The sequence below is a fragment of the Moschus berezovskii genome, chromosome X (genome assembly GCF_049115385.1).
Source record: "Moschus berezovskii isolate FMDL1 chromosome X, NW_MosBer_1.0, whole genome shotgun sequence".
NCBI lineage: Eukaryota > Metazoa > Chordata > Mammalia > Artiodactyla > Moschidae > Moschus > Moschus berezovskii.
The window spans coordinates 72,471,660-72,488,774 of record NC_142488.1 but is presented as its reverse complement, the minus strand read 5'-3'; the positions used below and the strand labels follow the sequence as shown (position 1 = coordinate 72,488,774).

Below are 17,115 nucleotides of genomic sequence, written 5' to 3'. Positions count from 1 at the left end.
TGTGAAAGTGCTGCACTCAATATGCCAGCAAATTTGGAAACCTCAGCAGTGGCCATAGGACTGGAAAAGGTCAGTCTTCATTCCAATCCCAATGAAAGGCAATGCCAAAGAATGCTCAAACTACCACACAATTGCACTCATCTCACATGCTAGTAAAGTCATGCTCAAAATTCTCCAAACCAAGCTTCAGCAATATGTGAACCGTGAACTTCCAGATGTTCAAGCAGGTTTTAGAAAAGGCAGGGGCACCAGAGATCAAATTGCCAACATCCGCTGGATTATGGAGAAAGCAAGAGAGTTCCAAAAAACATCTATTTCTGTTTCATTGACTATGCCAAGGCCTTTGACTGTGTGGATCACAATAAACTGTGGAACATTCTGAAAGAGATGGGAATACAAGACCACCTGACCTGCCTCTTGAGAAACCTGTATGCAGGTCAGGAAGCAACAGTTAGAACTGGACATGGAACAACAGACTGGTTCCAAATAGGAAAAGGAGTGTGTCAAGGTTGTATATTGTCACCCTGCTTATTTAACTTATATGCAGAGTACATCATGAGGAACGCTGGGCTGGAAGAAGCACAAGCTGGAATCAGGATTGCCGGGAGAAATATCAATAACCTCAGATATGCAGATGACACCACCCTTATGGCAGAAAGTGAAGAGGAACTCAAAAGCCTCTTGATGAAAGTGAAAGAGGAGAGTGAAAAGGTTGGCTTGAAGCTCAACATTCAGAAAACGAAAATCATGGCATCTGGTCCCATCACTTCTTGGGAAATAGATGGGGATACAGTGGAAACCATGTCAGACTTTATTTTTCTGGGCTCCAAAATCACTGCGGATGCTGATTGCAGCCATGAAATTAAAAGACGCTTACTCCTTGGAAGGAAAGTTATGACCAGCCTAGATAGCATATTAAAAAGCAGAGACATTACTTTGCCAACCAAGGTCCGTCTAGTCAAGGCTATGGTTTTTCCCGTGGTCATGTATGGATGTGAGATTTGGACTGTGAAGAAAGCTGATATCCGAAGAATTGATGCTTTTGAACTGTGGTGCTGGAGAAGACTCTTGAGAGTCCCTTGGACTGCAAGGAGATCCAACCAGTCCATTCTAGAGGCAATCAATCCTGGCTGTTCATTGGAAGGACTGATGCTAAACCTGAAACTGCAATACTTTGGCCACCTCATACGACGAGTTGACTCACTGGAAAAGACTCTGATGCTGGGAGCGATTGGGGATAGGAGGAGACGGGGACGACAGAGAATGAGGTGGCTGGATGGCATCACCGACTCGATGGACATGAGTTTGAGTGAACTCCGGGAGTTGGTGATGGACAGGGAGGCCTGGCGTGCTGTGGTTCATGGGGTCACTAAGAGTCGGACACGACTGAGCGACTGAACTGAACTGATAGATATTACTTTGGGTAGTATGGAAACTATAATATTAATAATTCTTTAAGTCTTATGGATAAAAGATATCTTCATTTCTTTTTATCATCTTCAACTTCCTACATCAGTGTTTTATATTTTTCAGAGTATAGATCTTTCATCTCCCTGGTTAAGTTTATTCCTAGACATTTTATTATTTTTAATGTGATTTTAAATCAGAATATTTTATTACTTTCTCTTTCTGAATGATTATTATTAATGTATAGAAAAGCAGCAGATTTCCGTTTATTGTATGCTGCAACTTTACTAATAAACTTATTTGCTAGTTCTGGTAGCTTTTATAAGTTTCCTCCATTTAGAATGATGTCATCTGCAAGTAATGACAATTTTACTCCACTTGCAATATGGATGTTTTTTATTCCTTTTTTAAATTCAGATACAGTTGATTTACAGTTTATATTAGATTTAGGTGAACAGCAAAGGGACTCAGTTCTACATACACATATACGTGTATTTATTCTTTATAAATTATTTTCCCATATAGGTTGTTACAAAATATTTAGTATAATTCCTTGTGCTATAAAGTTGGTCCTTATATTTATCTATTTTTTATATCAGTTCAGTTGAGTCATTCAGTCGTGTCTGACTCTTTGCAACCCCATGGACTGCAGCACGCCAGGCTTCCCTGTTCATCACCAACTCCAGGAGGTTGCTCAGACTCATATCCATCGAGTCAGTGATGCCATTCAACCATCTCATCTTCTGTCATCCCCTTATCCTCCTGCCTTCAGTCTTCACCATCATCAGGGTGTTTTCCAATGAGTCAGTTCTTCATATCAGGTGGGCAAAGTATTGGAGCTTCAGCTTCAGCATCCGTCCTTCCAATGAACGTTCAGGACTGATTTCCTTTAGGATTGACTGGTTTGATCTCCTTGCAGTCCATAGGATTCTCAAGAGTATTCTCCAACACCACAGCTCAAAAGCATCAATTCTTTGGTTCTCGGCTTTCTTTATGGTCCAACTGTTATATCCATACATGACTACTGGAAAAATCATATATATTTAGTACTATATGTATGTTACTCCAAAACTCACAGTTGGTCCCTCCCCGCAACTTTTCTCCTTTGATAACCATGTTTGTTTTCTATGTTTGTCAGTCTGTTTTGTAAATAAATTCATTTGTGTTTTTTAGATTCCATACATAAATGATATAATATGGTATTTGTATTTCTCTGTCTGATTTACTTCTCTTAGTGTGATAATCTCCAGCTCCATCTGTGTTACTGCAAATGACATCATTTCATTCTTTTCCATGGCTGAGTAGTATTGCATTATGTGTATATATGTGTGTGTGTGCATGTGTGTGTGTATGACAACATCCATATCCATGCATCTGTCAATGGACATTTAGGTTATTCCCATATCTTGGCTATTACATTAAATAGTGCTGAAGTGAACATTGGGGTGAATGTATCTTTTCAAATTATTATTTTCTCCTGATATATGCCCAGGAGTGGGATTGCTGGATGATATGGCAATATTGTTAATTTTTTGAGAATCTTCCATACTGTTCTCCATTATGGCTGCATCAGTTTACATTCCCAGCAACAGTGTAGGATGGTTTCCTTTTCTCCACACCCTCTCCAGCATTTATTATTCGTAGACTTTTCGTTGACCATTCTGACTGGTGTCAGGTGATATCTCATTATAGTTTTGATTTTTATTTCCTCTGATACTTAGCAATATTGATCATCTTTTCATGTGCCTGTTGGACATCTGAATGTCTCCTTTGGATAAATATCTCTATAGATCTTCTACCCATTTACTGATTGCATTGTTTGCTTTTTTGATATTGAGCTGTTTGTTTATTTCGGAGATTAATCCCATGTCAGTCACATCATTTGAAGATATTTTCTCCTCAGTCCATAGTTTGTCTTGTTTTGTTTATGTTTTCCTTTGCTGTACAAAAGCTTTTAAGTTTCATTAGGTCTCATTTGTTTTTTGTTTGTTTTTTTTTTTAATTTCTAGTAGATCTATCTAGTAGATAGATCCAAAAAAAATTGCTGCAATTTATGTCAAAGAGTTTTCGCCTGTTTTCCTCAAGGAGTTTTATGGTATCCAGTCTTACATTTATGTCTTTCATCCATTTTGAGTTTATTCTCATACATATTGTTTGAAAATGTCCTAATTTTATTCTTTTACATGAAAAGAATATAGTTGTCCCATTTTCCCAGCACCACTTATTAAAGAGACTCTCTTTTCTCCATTCTATACTCTTGCTTCCCTTGTCATAGATTAATTAACCATAGATGTGCCTGTTTATTCCCGGGCTTTCTATCTTATTCCATTAATCCATTATTGGATTGGCCAAAAATTCCTTCATTTTTTAAGTAAAAATAAAAGATATATTTTTCATTTCCACCAAGAACTTTATTGAACAACATAGTCATTGCTTTGTTCCGCTGCTAAGTCACTTCAGTCGTGTCCAACTCTGTGCAACCCCATAGACGGCAGCCCACCAGGCTCCCCTATCCCTGGGATTCTCCAGGCAAGAGTACTGGAGTGGGGTGCCATTGCCTTCTCCAGTATGAATCAGAACTTCCCAGCCAAACTGTAATGGGTTTTGCCTGGTCATCAAAGAAGCATGCATCTTGCATTATCCTGATGGAAGATTATATGTTGATTGATTACAGCTGCTTTTCAGTTGGCCTCATTGGAAACAGTACTTATTGGGATTAATTATTTGGTTTTCTGGAAGGAGCTCATAATAGAGTACTCCCTTAATCACCTTCTTTGGATGAAAGTGGGCCTTTGATATGGTTGATGTTGGGTCATTTCACTTGCCCCACAGTCTCCTGTTCCACTTTATTGTAAAATATCCACTTTTCATCACCTGTCACAATTTGTTTTTAAAATACAACATTTTCATTATGTTTCAGTAGAAACATATGTGGAAATAAGGTCAAGAAGGGTTTTTTTTATTTAACTTGTGTGGAACCCAAACGTCAAAGCAATTAATATAACCAAGCTGGTGCGAGTGATTTTCAACACTTATTTTGGATATTTTGAGTGTGTCGGCTCTCTCACATGTGGTATAATGTTGCTCGTTGTCAGTTAATATCTCAATTTGTTTGATATCAACTTAAACTGGTCTACCTGACTGTGAAGCATCGTCCAGCAAGAAACCTCCAGCACAAAACTTCACATGTCACTTTGGATGTGTTCAGTCATATTACCATCTCCATACACTGCACCAATCTTTTTTTTTTTAAATTTTTGTTGCATTTTTACCATTCTTGAAAGTGTAAAATCTAATATGCCAAAAATGTTTTTTTCTTTCTCTTCAATATTAAAATGGCTATAGAAAAATTCACCAATTTTTTTAATGCTTGCTAATATGAAAGCTTGTGCAATACAATCTAATAAAATTTTTTCAAGTGAATTTAAAAACAACTAAGTGCAACTAGAATCATCTTACGGAAGAATCCCAAGGAACTTTTTGGCAAACCCAATATATGTCCATTTTTGTGCCCATACCATAGTGTTTTGAAGATTATAGCATTGTAGTAGAGCCTGAAGTCAGGACATGTTATTGCTTCAGATCCGTTAATATGGTTTGAGCTGTTCGGGGTCTTTTGTGTTTTCATACAAATTTAAAAATTTTTTGTTCTAGTTCTGTGAAAAATGCAATTGGTAATTTGATATGGGTTGCATTGACTCTATAGATTGCCTTGGGTAGTATAGTCGTTTTCACAGTATTTCTAAGAACGTTGTATATCCTTTCATCCGTTTGTATCATCTTCCATTTCTTTCAACAGTTTCTTATAGTTATTAGAGTACAGGTTTTTGCCTCCTTAGGTAGGTTTACTCCTAGATATTATATTATTTTTCATGTGATGTCCAATGAGATTATTTCCTTGAATTTTCTTTCTGATAATCTGTTGTTATTATATAGGAGTGCAAGAGATTTATTTATATTACTTTTATATTATACAGCTTTATCAAATTAATTGATGAGGTCTAGTTGTTTTCTGGTAGCCTCTTTAAGAATTTTAAAAATATTTATTTATGGCACTGCTGGGTCTTCTTTGTTGCATGTAGGCTTTCTTTAGAAACTGCATCTGGAGGGCTACTCTCTAGTTGTGGTGCATGGGCTTCTCTTTGCAGTGGCTTTTCTTGCCACAGAGCACAGGCTCTAGAGTGTGTAGGCTCAGTAGGTGTGGCACTTTGATTAAGTTGCTCTGTGGCATATGGAATCTTCCCAGAGCAAAGACTGAACCCATGTCCCATGTATTGGCAGGCAGATTCTCAACCACTGGACCACAAGGGAAGTTCCTAGGCAGTTCCCTGTGCTGTATAGTAGAACCTTGTTTTTCCATTCTGTTTACAGTAGTTTGCATTTGTTAATCCCAAACTCCCAATCCTTCCCTCCCCTGCCCCACCTACTTTGGAAACCAGAAGTCTCTATATTTGTGAGTCATATTTTTTTCATGGATGTGTTAATTTCTTTTGTTATTTTAGATTCCACATATAAGTGATATCATGTGATATTTGACTTTCTCTTTAGTTCACTCAGCATGATAATCTCTAGGCCCATCCATGTTGTTGCAGTTGGCATAATTCATCCTTTTTATGGCTGAGTAATATTTTGTTCTGTATATATACCACTACTTCTTTACCCATTCATCTATTGATAGACACTTAAGTTGCTTACCTGTCTTGAATATTTTAAATAGTGCTATTATGAGCATAGAGGTGAATGTATCTTTTTGAGTTATACTTTTGTTTGAGTATATGCCCAGGATTGCTGAATCATATGGCACCCCTAGTTTTAGTTTTTTGAGTACCTTTTACTGTTTTCTATCATGGCTACACCAATTTATATTCTCATTAGCAGCATAAGTGTTCTCTTTTTTCCACATCCTCTCTAAAATTTATTATTTTTAGACTTTTTAATTCTAGCTGTTTTGAGGTGACACCTCACTATAGTTTTGATTTGCATTTATCTGATAATTAGTGATGATGAGCATTTTTTGTGTGCCTTTTGGCCATCTTCATGTCTTCTTTGGAGAAATTTCTATTTAGGCAGGAGTGCCCAACCTCCAGACCTCAGACTGGTACCTCCTATCAGATAATCTGCAGCATTAGATTAGAAATAAAGCACAAAAAATTGTAATGCACTTGAATCATCCCCAAAACATCCTTCCCACCCCTGGTCTGTAGAAAAACTGTCTTCCATGAAATTGATTCCTGGTGCCAAAAATGTTGTGAACCACTCTATTTAGGTGTTCTTCCCATTTTCCATTTGAGTTATTTGTTTTTGTTACTAAATTATAGAAGCTGTTTATATATTTTAGAAATTAAAGCCTTTTTAGCCACATCATTTGCAAATATTTTCTTCCAGTCCGTAAGTTGTCTTTTATTTTATTTTATTTTAGGGTTTCCTTTGCTATGTAAAAGGTTATAAGTTTGATTAGGTCATATGTGTGTAATTTTGCTTTTATTTCTGTTGCCTTAGGAGACTGACCTATGAAAACACTAGTACAATTTTTGTCATAGAATGCTTTGCCTGTGTTCTTATCCAGGAGTTTTATGGTGTCTTGTCATATTTATTCTTTAAGCCATCTTGAGTTTATAAATGTGTATGGTGTGAGAGTGTGTTCTAACTTCATTGATTTATGTGTGACTGTCCAGCTTTCCCAACATCACTTGCTGTGGAGACTGTCTTTGTCCCATTGTATATTCTTAACTCTTCTGTCAAAGATTAATTTTCCATAGGTATATGGATTTGTTTCTGTGCTTTCTGTTCTGTCCTACTGATCTGTGTGTCTGTTTGTGTGCCAGTACCATGATGTTTTGATTACTGTAGCTTTGTATTATTGTCTGAAGTCTGAAAGGGTTGATTATGCCTCCTGCTTTGTTCTTTTTCCTCAGGGTTGCTTTGGAAATTCTGGATCTTTTATGATTCCATATTAATTTTAGTAGTATCATTTGTTCTAGTTCTTTGAAAATTACCATGGGCATTTTGTTGGGATTTTTTAAGAACCTGGAGCCTCGTGTATGCTATGCATGTGCTCTACCACTGAGCTACACCCCTGCTGCCATCATTTCTTCTAGTTCTTTGAAAAATATCACTACTATTTTGTTGGGAGTTTTTAAATAACAGATTTGACATGTGTAATTGATCTCTTCATATTTTCTATTTCTTCCTTTTCTTCCTGGCTCAGTCTCAGAAGGTTGTACCTTTCTAAGAATTTGTTCATTTCTTCCTTTTCTAATCCTTATAAATGTAAGGGTAGATTGTTTGCCATTTTAATTGCTTGCTTTTCTACATGTGGATCGCTATACACTTCCCTCTACTAACTGCTTTCCTTATAGCCCGTAGATTATGAATTGTTGATTGTGTTTTTGTTTTCCTTTGTCTCTAGTTATTTCTTTATTCCCTCAATGATCTCTTGGTTGTTTAGTGCATGTTGTTTAGACTCCACATTTTTTTTTAATAGTTGTTTTCTTGTGTGTGTATGCTAAGTCGTTTAAGTTGTGTCCAACTCTTTGTGACCCCATGGACTCTAGCCTGTTCTTAAAGACTTTTTACATTTTCAAAGTCCTCAGAGGCTAATGGCACTATTTTACATTTTACATTATTTTACATTTCTTATTTCGTTTTCAAAAGATTCATCAATAGTATAATTTTTGCACTTATTAGAACTTAGGTCTTTTTTTTAAATTTTGACATTTTAATTATTTTTAATGTAAATAGTTGATTTATAATATTGTATTGGTTTCTGCCATAAATCGACATGAATCAGCCATAGATATACATATGTCCTCTCTCTCTTGAACTTCCATCCCGCCTCTCTAGGTTACCACAGCATGCCAGTTTGAGCTCCCTGAGTCATACAGCAAATTCCCACTATTTATTTTATGTATGATAGTGTATATGTTTCCCTGCTACCTTCTCCATTTGTCCCACCCTCTCCTTCCCTGCTCTGTGTCAACAAGTCTGTTCTATATGTCTGCATCTCCATTGCTGCTTTGCAAATATGTTCATCAGTACCATCTTTCTAAATTCCATATGTATGCATTAGTATACAAAATGTTCCTCTTTCTGACTTACTTAACTTTGTATAAGAGACTTTAGGTTCATCCGCCTCATTAAAACTGACTCAAATGCATTCCTTTTTATGGCTGAGTAGTATTTCTTTGTATATATATATGATACATATCGGGGTCCAGCCCCGATATGACCCAGGGTATCCTCGGGATGAACGGCGTCGGCGTTAGAGAGAGAGAGAGACAGGGGCTGATGATTCCTTGGTTTACGCTGGAAACCAATAAAACCCCAGCATGGGGTTTGCTCTGTTTACGTAGGCCGCAGGCGCCCTCTCGAATTGCCGGAGGCACCCCACCAGGGCACCCCCTCGAGTGAGTCTTAGAAGCCCAGGCAGATAAGTAAACGCAGAGGGCCCAGCGCTCCAAGGATCTCAACCAGAAAAAGGAGAATAGAGAAAAGGATGGAAAGAGAGAAAGAACGACACGGGGAGACCAAACTTCAGTGAGCAAGGCCCAAAACTTTATTTTCCAGTGCTGCTTTTATACCCTAAGTTATGCGCATAAGAAACAGAGAAAGGGAGGTATAGATTCACACCAAAATCGCGTGGGGTCAGCAGTCTTGACCCTTATCAGGATCAGGGCTTATTTTTGTGTGATAAAAGTTTTTAGATGGTTTACATCATCTTCTGGCCAGGGGGCCTGCTAACAGTTTATGGCCCTCTTCTCCTGACAATAGGTTAGTTAGCAAGTAAAAGATCCTTTTTTTAAGGTGACTTTCCTAAAGTTAGGTGCATAACAAAGTTACATTCCTATAAGGCACCGGTGTAGTGAGCTGCAAGAAAGGAACTTATTAACTTAAGATCTGATGTGATTAAATCAAAGGTTACTACTTATATTCTCTATATGTGATTAATATATTTCCAAAGATACAATAGATAAAGGAAACTTTGCAGCAGGCATTGATTCAACAATGAAATCTTTTTTAGTACTACTCTAATGATTTTAACTTCTTCAACAAATTTCTGTATATTAGAATATTAGGCTTTCTGTCCTTGCATGGCTGGGAGGCTATAAACAGTCACACTCATAGTTTAAGAGCCCGGACAAACTTGTCATGCAAGTTAGAAAGCTATCAGAGGGGCTTGGGTCGGAACACTCCTATTAAGCCGAGGAGAACTTTTAAACTACAGTTCTGAATTAATGTTTTCAGAGAAAGGTGGTTGGGGGAAGCCCCCGTAAGTATTAGAGGACTTGGTAAGAGGCGTAAGATAGTAAAGCAGTCAGATTCCGGTTTTCTTTGGGGTAGATGCTCAGGTAAGTCCAGGGGGCTCCTCGAGTCCTGATTAGCCTTTGCCCGTCAGGCCTCTTCCCCAGTTGACCTTTGCCACGGGTAGGATTCCCCTCGCTGGCTCCCGGCATCTCCCCCTTTTTTATTTCTTAAAACAGCCAGATGTAGTTCAGCTGCGAGCTTCTGAGTGCTCTGCCGGAGAGTTCTGACGACACAAGGAAGAATTATAATGAGAAGCAAAATTACAGCAGCCACAGCAATATAGCTGAAAACAGTAGATAGAATGTTTTTTCCAGAAATGAAGTTAGAGAAAGTATGAAAAAAGTCATTTGCTACTCCTGCAGCAGTAAAATCTAGTCGGGAGTGTTCCAAGGTCTTTATCTGATTATGAAGTTTTCCTAAATCTAAACTAATGCTGGAACTGTTCCAAACCCCCAAAATGTGGTTTTTAATTTTGTCCCAGTCATAATCTGTTTCGTTTACTCTGAGGGGTGTAACACATATCCACCGATAGTCTGCGTGACAGGACAATGCCAATTTTACTTTTAAAGCCTGTAATTCAGTCCCAATATACATCATCGCCTCTTCTAGGGCATTTACCCTTATTTCTAGCTTCCTATCTATAACTTCCTGTGTAGCTAGCATTAAAGAAACATTTTTGGACATATTGTCAACATATTGAGCAGTATGTACTTGTTGAGTCAATGACACTGCTGCTGCAGTAACAGAAGTGATTGCTGCTACTAAAGCTGAAATTCCTAGGATAAGCAAGCCCACAAATCGTCGTGGTCGCATTAAATCTTGTAGTTGTTGTAGCACAGCAAGACCATAATTATCATACCAATGATAGTTATAGTTACAGGCACCATTAGATAGGGTGGACGTTGTAATACCACAAAAGAGCAGACATTATATTGGGGAGTCAGACAAGATGAGAGCATACATTGTTTACAAGACACTACGTTAGGCCCGCCTGAATAATTCATACATATATTAATTTTTTCAGAGTGATTAGTAAAGAGAAAAACATAGGGAGATGGGTAAGCAAAAATATTCTTTGGTCAAATTAGAGTAATGGGGGCAGTAGCGGCAAGCAAAGTACAGAAGCAAAAATGCATTACAGGAGAATTAAGTTCTACATTAGGTTACAGCGTCTAATCTGAAATCACACCCATAATATCATTTTTTAGGATATCTGGGAAATAGTTATTTCCCAGGATGTTTGAACCATAGCTACTTTATTTTGACTTTTAATTGTAAAATTTTTTTATTTTTTTTTTTATAACCAAAGCAGATGTCACCATTAATGACGTCAGTGTTTTTCTAGGTATGAGAAGATGCAAGAATTGGAAGTCATACTCTGGACCACTGTCTTACTAGCCTCCTGATCCAGGAAAATATTTCCTCTTGTTGCTTTTTCTCATACCCAGAGTCACACTATTACAATTATTGATCTCATATGGAACTGCATATCAGCATTATATCACAGGCTCAGTGAAACAAGTGACATAGAAAATAATATAGCCATAGCTAGCAGTTATTAGTAAAATAAGAATTATCAGTCAAGAACTTTTATTAGATAAAGCTTGGTATACCCCAAGTCACCTGACTTCATTTGTTAAATGACTATAGCCTGGTGTTAATATCCTGGTTGTACATTATGGAGCATCTGACCTTTATCGAACTGTCTCAGCAGTGAGTCTTAGTAAACACTAGACTTTAATTAACAAAACTAGAAACTTAATTTATCAATTTACAAAACTTAATATTAGAGGTCTAAGAAGTCAGGAAAACATTATAAATGATCATACAAATCAGGTCCAGCGTCTTGGGCAAGCTGTCTACCTCTGGTGTCATCGTCTTCTCATCCTGGTGTAGTGTAGTTTCTTCTGAAAAAAGTCCTTCCATCCAGGTTGGAGACAGTCCCTTAAATTATGTCTTTTTTTTTTTTTTGTCCTGGTTGCAGGTCATGAGACATCTGATCTTCATCCAAAGATGAAGTAATCTACTGAGATAAGCTTCAGAAACAAACTTAGGGTGTTCTTTAAGAATTCAATTAAATTTTATATTAATATCACATAACAGCAAAGATCCATTCAGGAGATGAGTCTTAGTAGATACAGACTTCCATTAACAAACTTGAATTCAACATTCATTGAAACATCTTTTTTTTTTTTTTTTTTTTTTACTCTCATTTTTATCAAATATAACCAAATTAAGACTTGTTTACAAAATAGATCTGTTCTCAATAAACTTGACCTGATTATATATATAACCATAGAATTTTTTTTTTTTTTTTTTGCTTTGCTGAAACTTTTATGGAGTCTCAAACTTAACTTTAAAATAAAAACCTTTCAGGGCTAGGAAAGTCATCCCAAAGGCTTATCACAGATTTTGCCTAACAGATCTAAGTGAATTCCTCCCTTATTTTTTAGTGAGATAACCTTTCTAATTTATGTGATAAAGTTACTGGAAGCCTAAGAGTTTCTAGTCTCTGAAGGGGTCAGATAAAAATGTTAAATGCTTTAATTTGTTTAATAAATACCATTTTACCAAATTACTGTTAAATCATAATTAGTTTGAGGGGAAGGTTTCCTAAGATCTGGAAAACACAGATTCAAACCAGTAATTTTTCAGAAACCATAAAAGTTATAAGCATATTTGCCAGTTCATTTGGTCTTTTTGATAACCTTTTTACAGTCATTAGGTTTCCCACTAGAATCTTTTAATTTTTTACCCAGTTCAGAAACTTATATTTATCCTAAAGTCCTTTCCATAAATCTTCTGGAAGAGGAAGAATTTTTACAAGAAACTTTGTTAGTGCTGTGATAACACTTTAAGATAGTAATCAGAATTATGGCAACATTTTACCTGAATATATCAGAATTTATGTATAAATTGTTTCTAGGATATCTGTATTAGTAACATCTACCATACAATATAGCCGAGATTTATTATTTACTTGACAATACTTTCTATGTAATTTAATCATGGAAGTTGAACCCAATTACTCTAATATCTCGCTTTGGGATGTTTCAGGGGCCCTCTGAAGCATCCCAAAGTTAGCTAGAAGCCAAAAGTGCTTTATCAGATTGATTTAGAAAGTTTTGTCAACAAATATCAGAAAGGTTTAGAGCATTCAGTCAGATGGGATTATAGGTCACTATGAAATAGTAGCTATTCACTCAGCCATAGTAACAATATAGGATTTCAGAGGAAAATATGGAACAGACCATAAAACTTAAATCTATTGTCAAATGCAGTTTAAAATCTCAAGAAAACGTTTATTTATACACAAAACTCTTTTCTTGGGGTCCACTTTTCACAAAACCTTTTTATAACTTTCTGTACCCATTTTTTCTCCCATCCTGGAACAGCCAACTAAGTCAGACCTACTACCTTTTTCTTTCATAAAATGTAACTTCATTTTTCATACCTTCTTTACTGAACACACCCATCTTACTTCCCTTGAGCAACCAAGAATTGACCTTTATATTAGCATTTTATAGATTGGTGAACATAAATACCAGTGATAACTTAAAAAAATTTTAGCGAACATCTCAGGATGGCATCAAACATTATTTATTAATAGTCTAAAACCTTTAGTTTTTTTTTGTAAGTTAGTATTCAGTAGTGAATGTTTCAGAATCTTATTTTATTTGGAAATGACCTAGCTATTCAATAAATTTTTGTTATTTAATTTAGCACAACCTTAGAAATTCAAGTTACCAAAATCTAGAGAAACTGTTTTAGACAGACATTTTTAATCTTAATAGAATTTATCTAAATGCTCATATCTCATTTACTTTTTTATTTATTTATTTTTTTAGAGGTACCTTTTTTGCCAACAAACTTATGACAGATATAATAATATAACAATATTTAACTTATAATAAACCTAGGTACAATGAAAATATGCTTAATGTTAATGACTCTTAGACATGTCTATATTGGATTAGCAAACAAACATTAATACTAGATATTTAATATTTAATATTTACCAGTTCACGTGACTCTGAAATTCAGGTTAATTTTTCTTGTACTTAGAATTGTCTGATTTGTAAGCGCTTATTTATTTATTTTTTAGGCCAATTAAATTAGAGCTCACAGCTTCAGCAATATTGTAAAATAAACAAGAAACAAAAAACAAAAGACACACACTGACACATACATAAATCCAGACAGACTTTAAAGTCTCTTGTTTCTTACAGGTCGGGGCACTCTGGCCAGTTGTCTGCATCAGGAGGAGACCAGGGACAAAAGTGTCCCAGTTGCGGCCGCTGGGTCTGGTCCATTGGCAGGCAAGCTGGCCCCTGAGTACCTCGAGTACTTTTTTTTAAAAACCCAATTTTAACTGCATTCGGTCTTCATCGGCCCCAAATTTATCAATTTTTGCCAACATTCCCTGCGTAATATGTTCTGGGCCATGTCTGCCAAAGTATATTAGGTTTGAGACCGCGAGGGTTAACTCTCATATGCAAACTATTTGTAGTAGTGGGACAATGTGAACAAGAACGAACAATCTCCCAAGCAGATTCTCGAGGAATCTTAAAATGATATCTTAAAGCCACAGCATTTTGATGGTGCAGTGAGTGAGAAGTTTGGGCCTCTTCAAAAGCAGAGGCCACTGTAATCTTGGTCAATGCATCTGCCAAATCATTGAAAGCATTTAAAGGGCCAGGCAGCCCAGAATGAGCTCGAATGTGGCCAATAAAAAATGGTTGGTTTCGCTTCCAAATTTGTTGCTGTAATTTAGTTAGTAAATGAAATATTGTGGTTTTATTTTCAGGCAGAACTGCAGTCTCAATATGTGGGAATAATCTGACTACATAATGAGAGTCAGAAAAAAGGTTGAAATCTTCTTTTGCAAACATGACAAAGGCTTCTATAACAGCTGTGAGTTTAGCTCTTTGAGCTGAAGTCTCCTGTGTTTGTAGAAGCTTAAGTTGATTTTTTGTAACTATAGAGGCTCTGCCATTAGCTGACCCGTCAGTAAAGGCTAGCTGAGCGCCTGGAATGGGGAGTTGTCTGCACCTAACAGGGAAGATAACCGGGTGTCTAGATATAAAATTTAACAAAACATGTGAGGGTAAATGACGTAAAATTTGACCGAAATAGTTTCCTATAGCAATTTGCCAATCTTTATCAAACATTAAAAGAGCATCAAGCTGTTCTTTGTTATATGGAATTGCAATCTCTGATGGCTCTTTACCAAATAGTTCAATGCTCCGCCTTCTTCCTTTTAATATCAAAGTAGCTATCAGCCCCGGATTAGAAGCCACTATCTTTTTTGCTTGAGCAGGAAGATGGACCCATTGTAAGGGGCCGTTTTGCCATAAGACTCCCCTAGGTGCATTGGGGGTAGCTAAGCAAAAGAATTGCCAAGTGGCTGCTAAATCTATTTGTTTTACATAACTATTAGATAGGGCGTTTTTCACTGTAAGCAAGGCTTCTTGAGCCTCAGTAGTTAATTGCCTTTTTGAAGCTGGGTCGGGATCCCTGCGCAAAATGTTAAAGAGAGGTTTTAGCTCAGTAGTGGTTAATTTTAAGTAAGGCCGAATCCAGTTAATATCACCTAAAAGTCTTTGAAAGTCATTAAGAGTAACAAGATGATCTTTTCTTAATTGTAGTGGGGCATGAGTCACTGTTTCTGAATGTATAATCCTTCCTAAATAAGTTATGGGTGGGTTGGTTTGAATTTTTTCCGGGGCAATTTTTAAGCCTCTAGCTGATAACGCCTGAGTTAACTCTTGGAGGACAGTTTGTAAATGAGCTCTATCTGGATGAGCTATTAAAATATCATCTATATAATGAATCATATATACCTGCTCATATTTAGCCCTAATATCTTGTATAGCGGTATTAACAAATTTTTGACATAAGGTGGGGCTATATTTTTTTATTTCCTGAGGTAACACTTTTTATTGAAACTTCAAATAGGGCTGTTTAAAATTTTCTGACGGCAGGCTAAAAGCAAATCGCTTTTTATCCATGGCGTTTAAGGGAATAGTGAAAAAGCAGTCTTGTAAATCAATTACAATTGTATTATATCCCTCTGGAACAGCTACTGGGGAGGGGAGCCCTGGCTGTAAGGCCCCCATGTCCTCCATAGTGGCATTAATAGCCCTAAGATCTTGTAAAAGCCTCTCAAGGTGTGGATCAAACTCATCTCCGGGGCTAGAGAGAACTCTTCTCTGGGGAACTTCCAGCGGTGATCTCTAGCCCCTATAAGGGGGGGGAGGCAAAGGGGGACGAGAATGTCCCACATATTTGGTCTCTAGTTTGGGAGAGCCTTTCTGATGTTTAGATTTGGGGACAGTTTATTTGAGGATTTTTTTTTTTTTTCAAGCTTTTAGGAGTATCAATAGCTAAAGAGTATTCATCCTCATCAGAATGGTATTGATCTATTATCTTATCTAAATCTTCCTCATCTTGAGGAGGTGCAGAAGTATAGTAAATTTTTAGCTGTTTTCTCACCTTTTCTCAGGTATCTAAATTAACAGTGCCCTCTTCCAGAAACCAAGGACACTGGTCTTGAACAAAAGTAATTTAGCTTTTTTGACCTTAATTCCTCTTTTGTTTACTAGTTGTAAAATGACTCGTATAAAGAGTTGTCATCCTTTTGACTTACTGTTACCCGTGTCTGAAGTTTTAGTCTCTTAAAGAAAGTGTAAGCCCTTCCACTTTTACTCACCCTACCTATCTTATGCAGGGGGGTCCCGGAAACCCTAAGTGGGATCCTTAGCCGTCCCGAAAACTGGACAATGGGGGAGACTTACCCTCGGAAGCCTGGTTCGGGCGCCACTTATCGGGGTCCAGCCCCGATATGACCCAGGGTATCCTCGGGATGAACGGCGTCGGCGTTAGAGAGAGAGAGAGACAGGGGCTGATGATTCCTTGGTTTACGCTGGAAACCAATAAAACCCCAGCATGGGGTTTGCTCTGTTTACGTAGGCCGCAGGCGCCCTCTCGAATTGCCGGAGGCACCCCACCAGGGCACCCCCTCGAGTGAGTCTTAGAAGCCCAGGCAGATAAGTAAACGCAGAGGGCCCAGCGCTCCAAGGATCTCAACCAGAAAAAGGAGAATAGAGAAAAGGATGGAAAGAGAGAAAGAACGACACGGGGAGACCAAACTTCAGTGAGCAAGGCCCAAAACTTTATTTTCCAGTGCTGCTTTTATACCCTAAGTTATGCGCATAAGAAACAGAGAAAGGGAGGTATAGATTCACACCAAAATCGCGTGGGGTCAGCAGTCTTGACCCTTATCAGGATCAGGGCTTATTTTTGTGTGATAAAAGTTTTTAGATGGTTTACATCATCTTCTGGCCAGGGGGCCTGCTAACAGTTTATGGCCCTCTTCTCCTGACAATAGGTTAGTTAGCAAGT

General features: G+C 37.2%; 2 protein-coding genes across 8 annotated transcripts in view; one reads left to right on the top strand and one right to left on the bottom strand.

Moving 5' to 3' along the window:
* The window catches only part of RPS6KA6 (ribosomal protein S6 kinase A6), a 236,916-nt gene that overhangs the window by 198,081 nt on the left and 21,720 nt on the right, over window positions 1–17,115 (top strand). Inside the window, exon 21 of one of the 7 annotated variants that reach the window (XM_088833678.1) lies at window positions 2,007–2,147. The exons of the other annotated variants lie outside the window; for them this stretch is intronic. Within the exon in view, the coding sequence (XP_088689804.1) occupies window positions 2,007–2,015 (9 nt within the window). The 3' untranslated portion in view covers window positions 2,016–2,147. Of the gene's footprint in view, window positions 1–2,006; window positions 2,148–17,115 lie in introns of those variants that run through there. 7 annotated transcript variants of the gene reach the window in all.
* Window positions 9,799–10,524, bottom strand: LOC148773349 (endogenous retrovirus group K member 7 Env polyprotein-like). The gene has a single exon (XM_088833976.1). It carries the CDS (start codon window positions 10,522–10,524, stop codon window positions 9,799–9,801), a length of 726 nt encoding a protein of 241 aa, XP_088690102.1.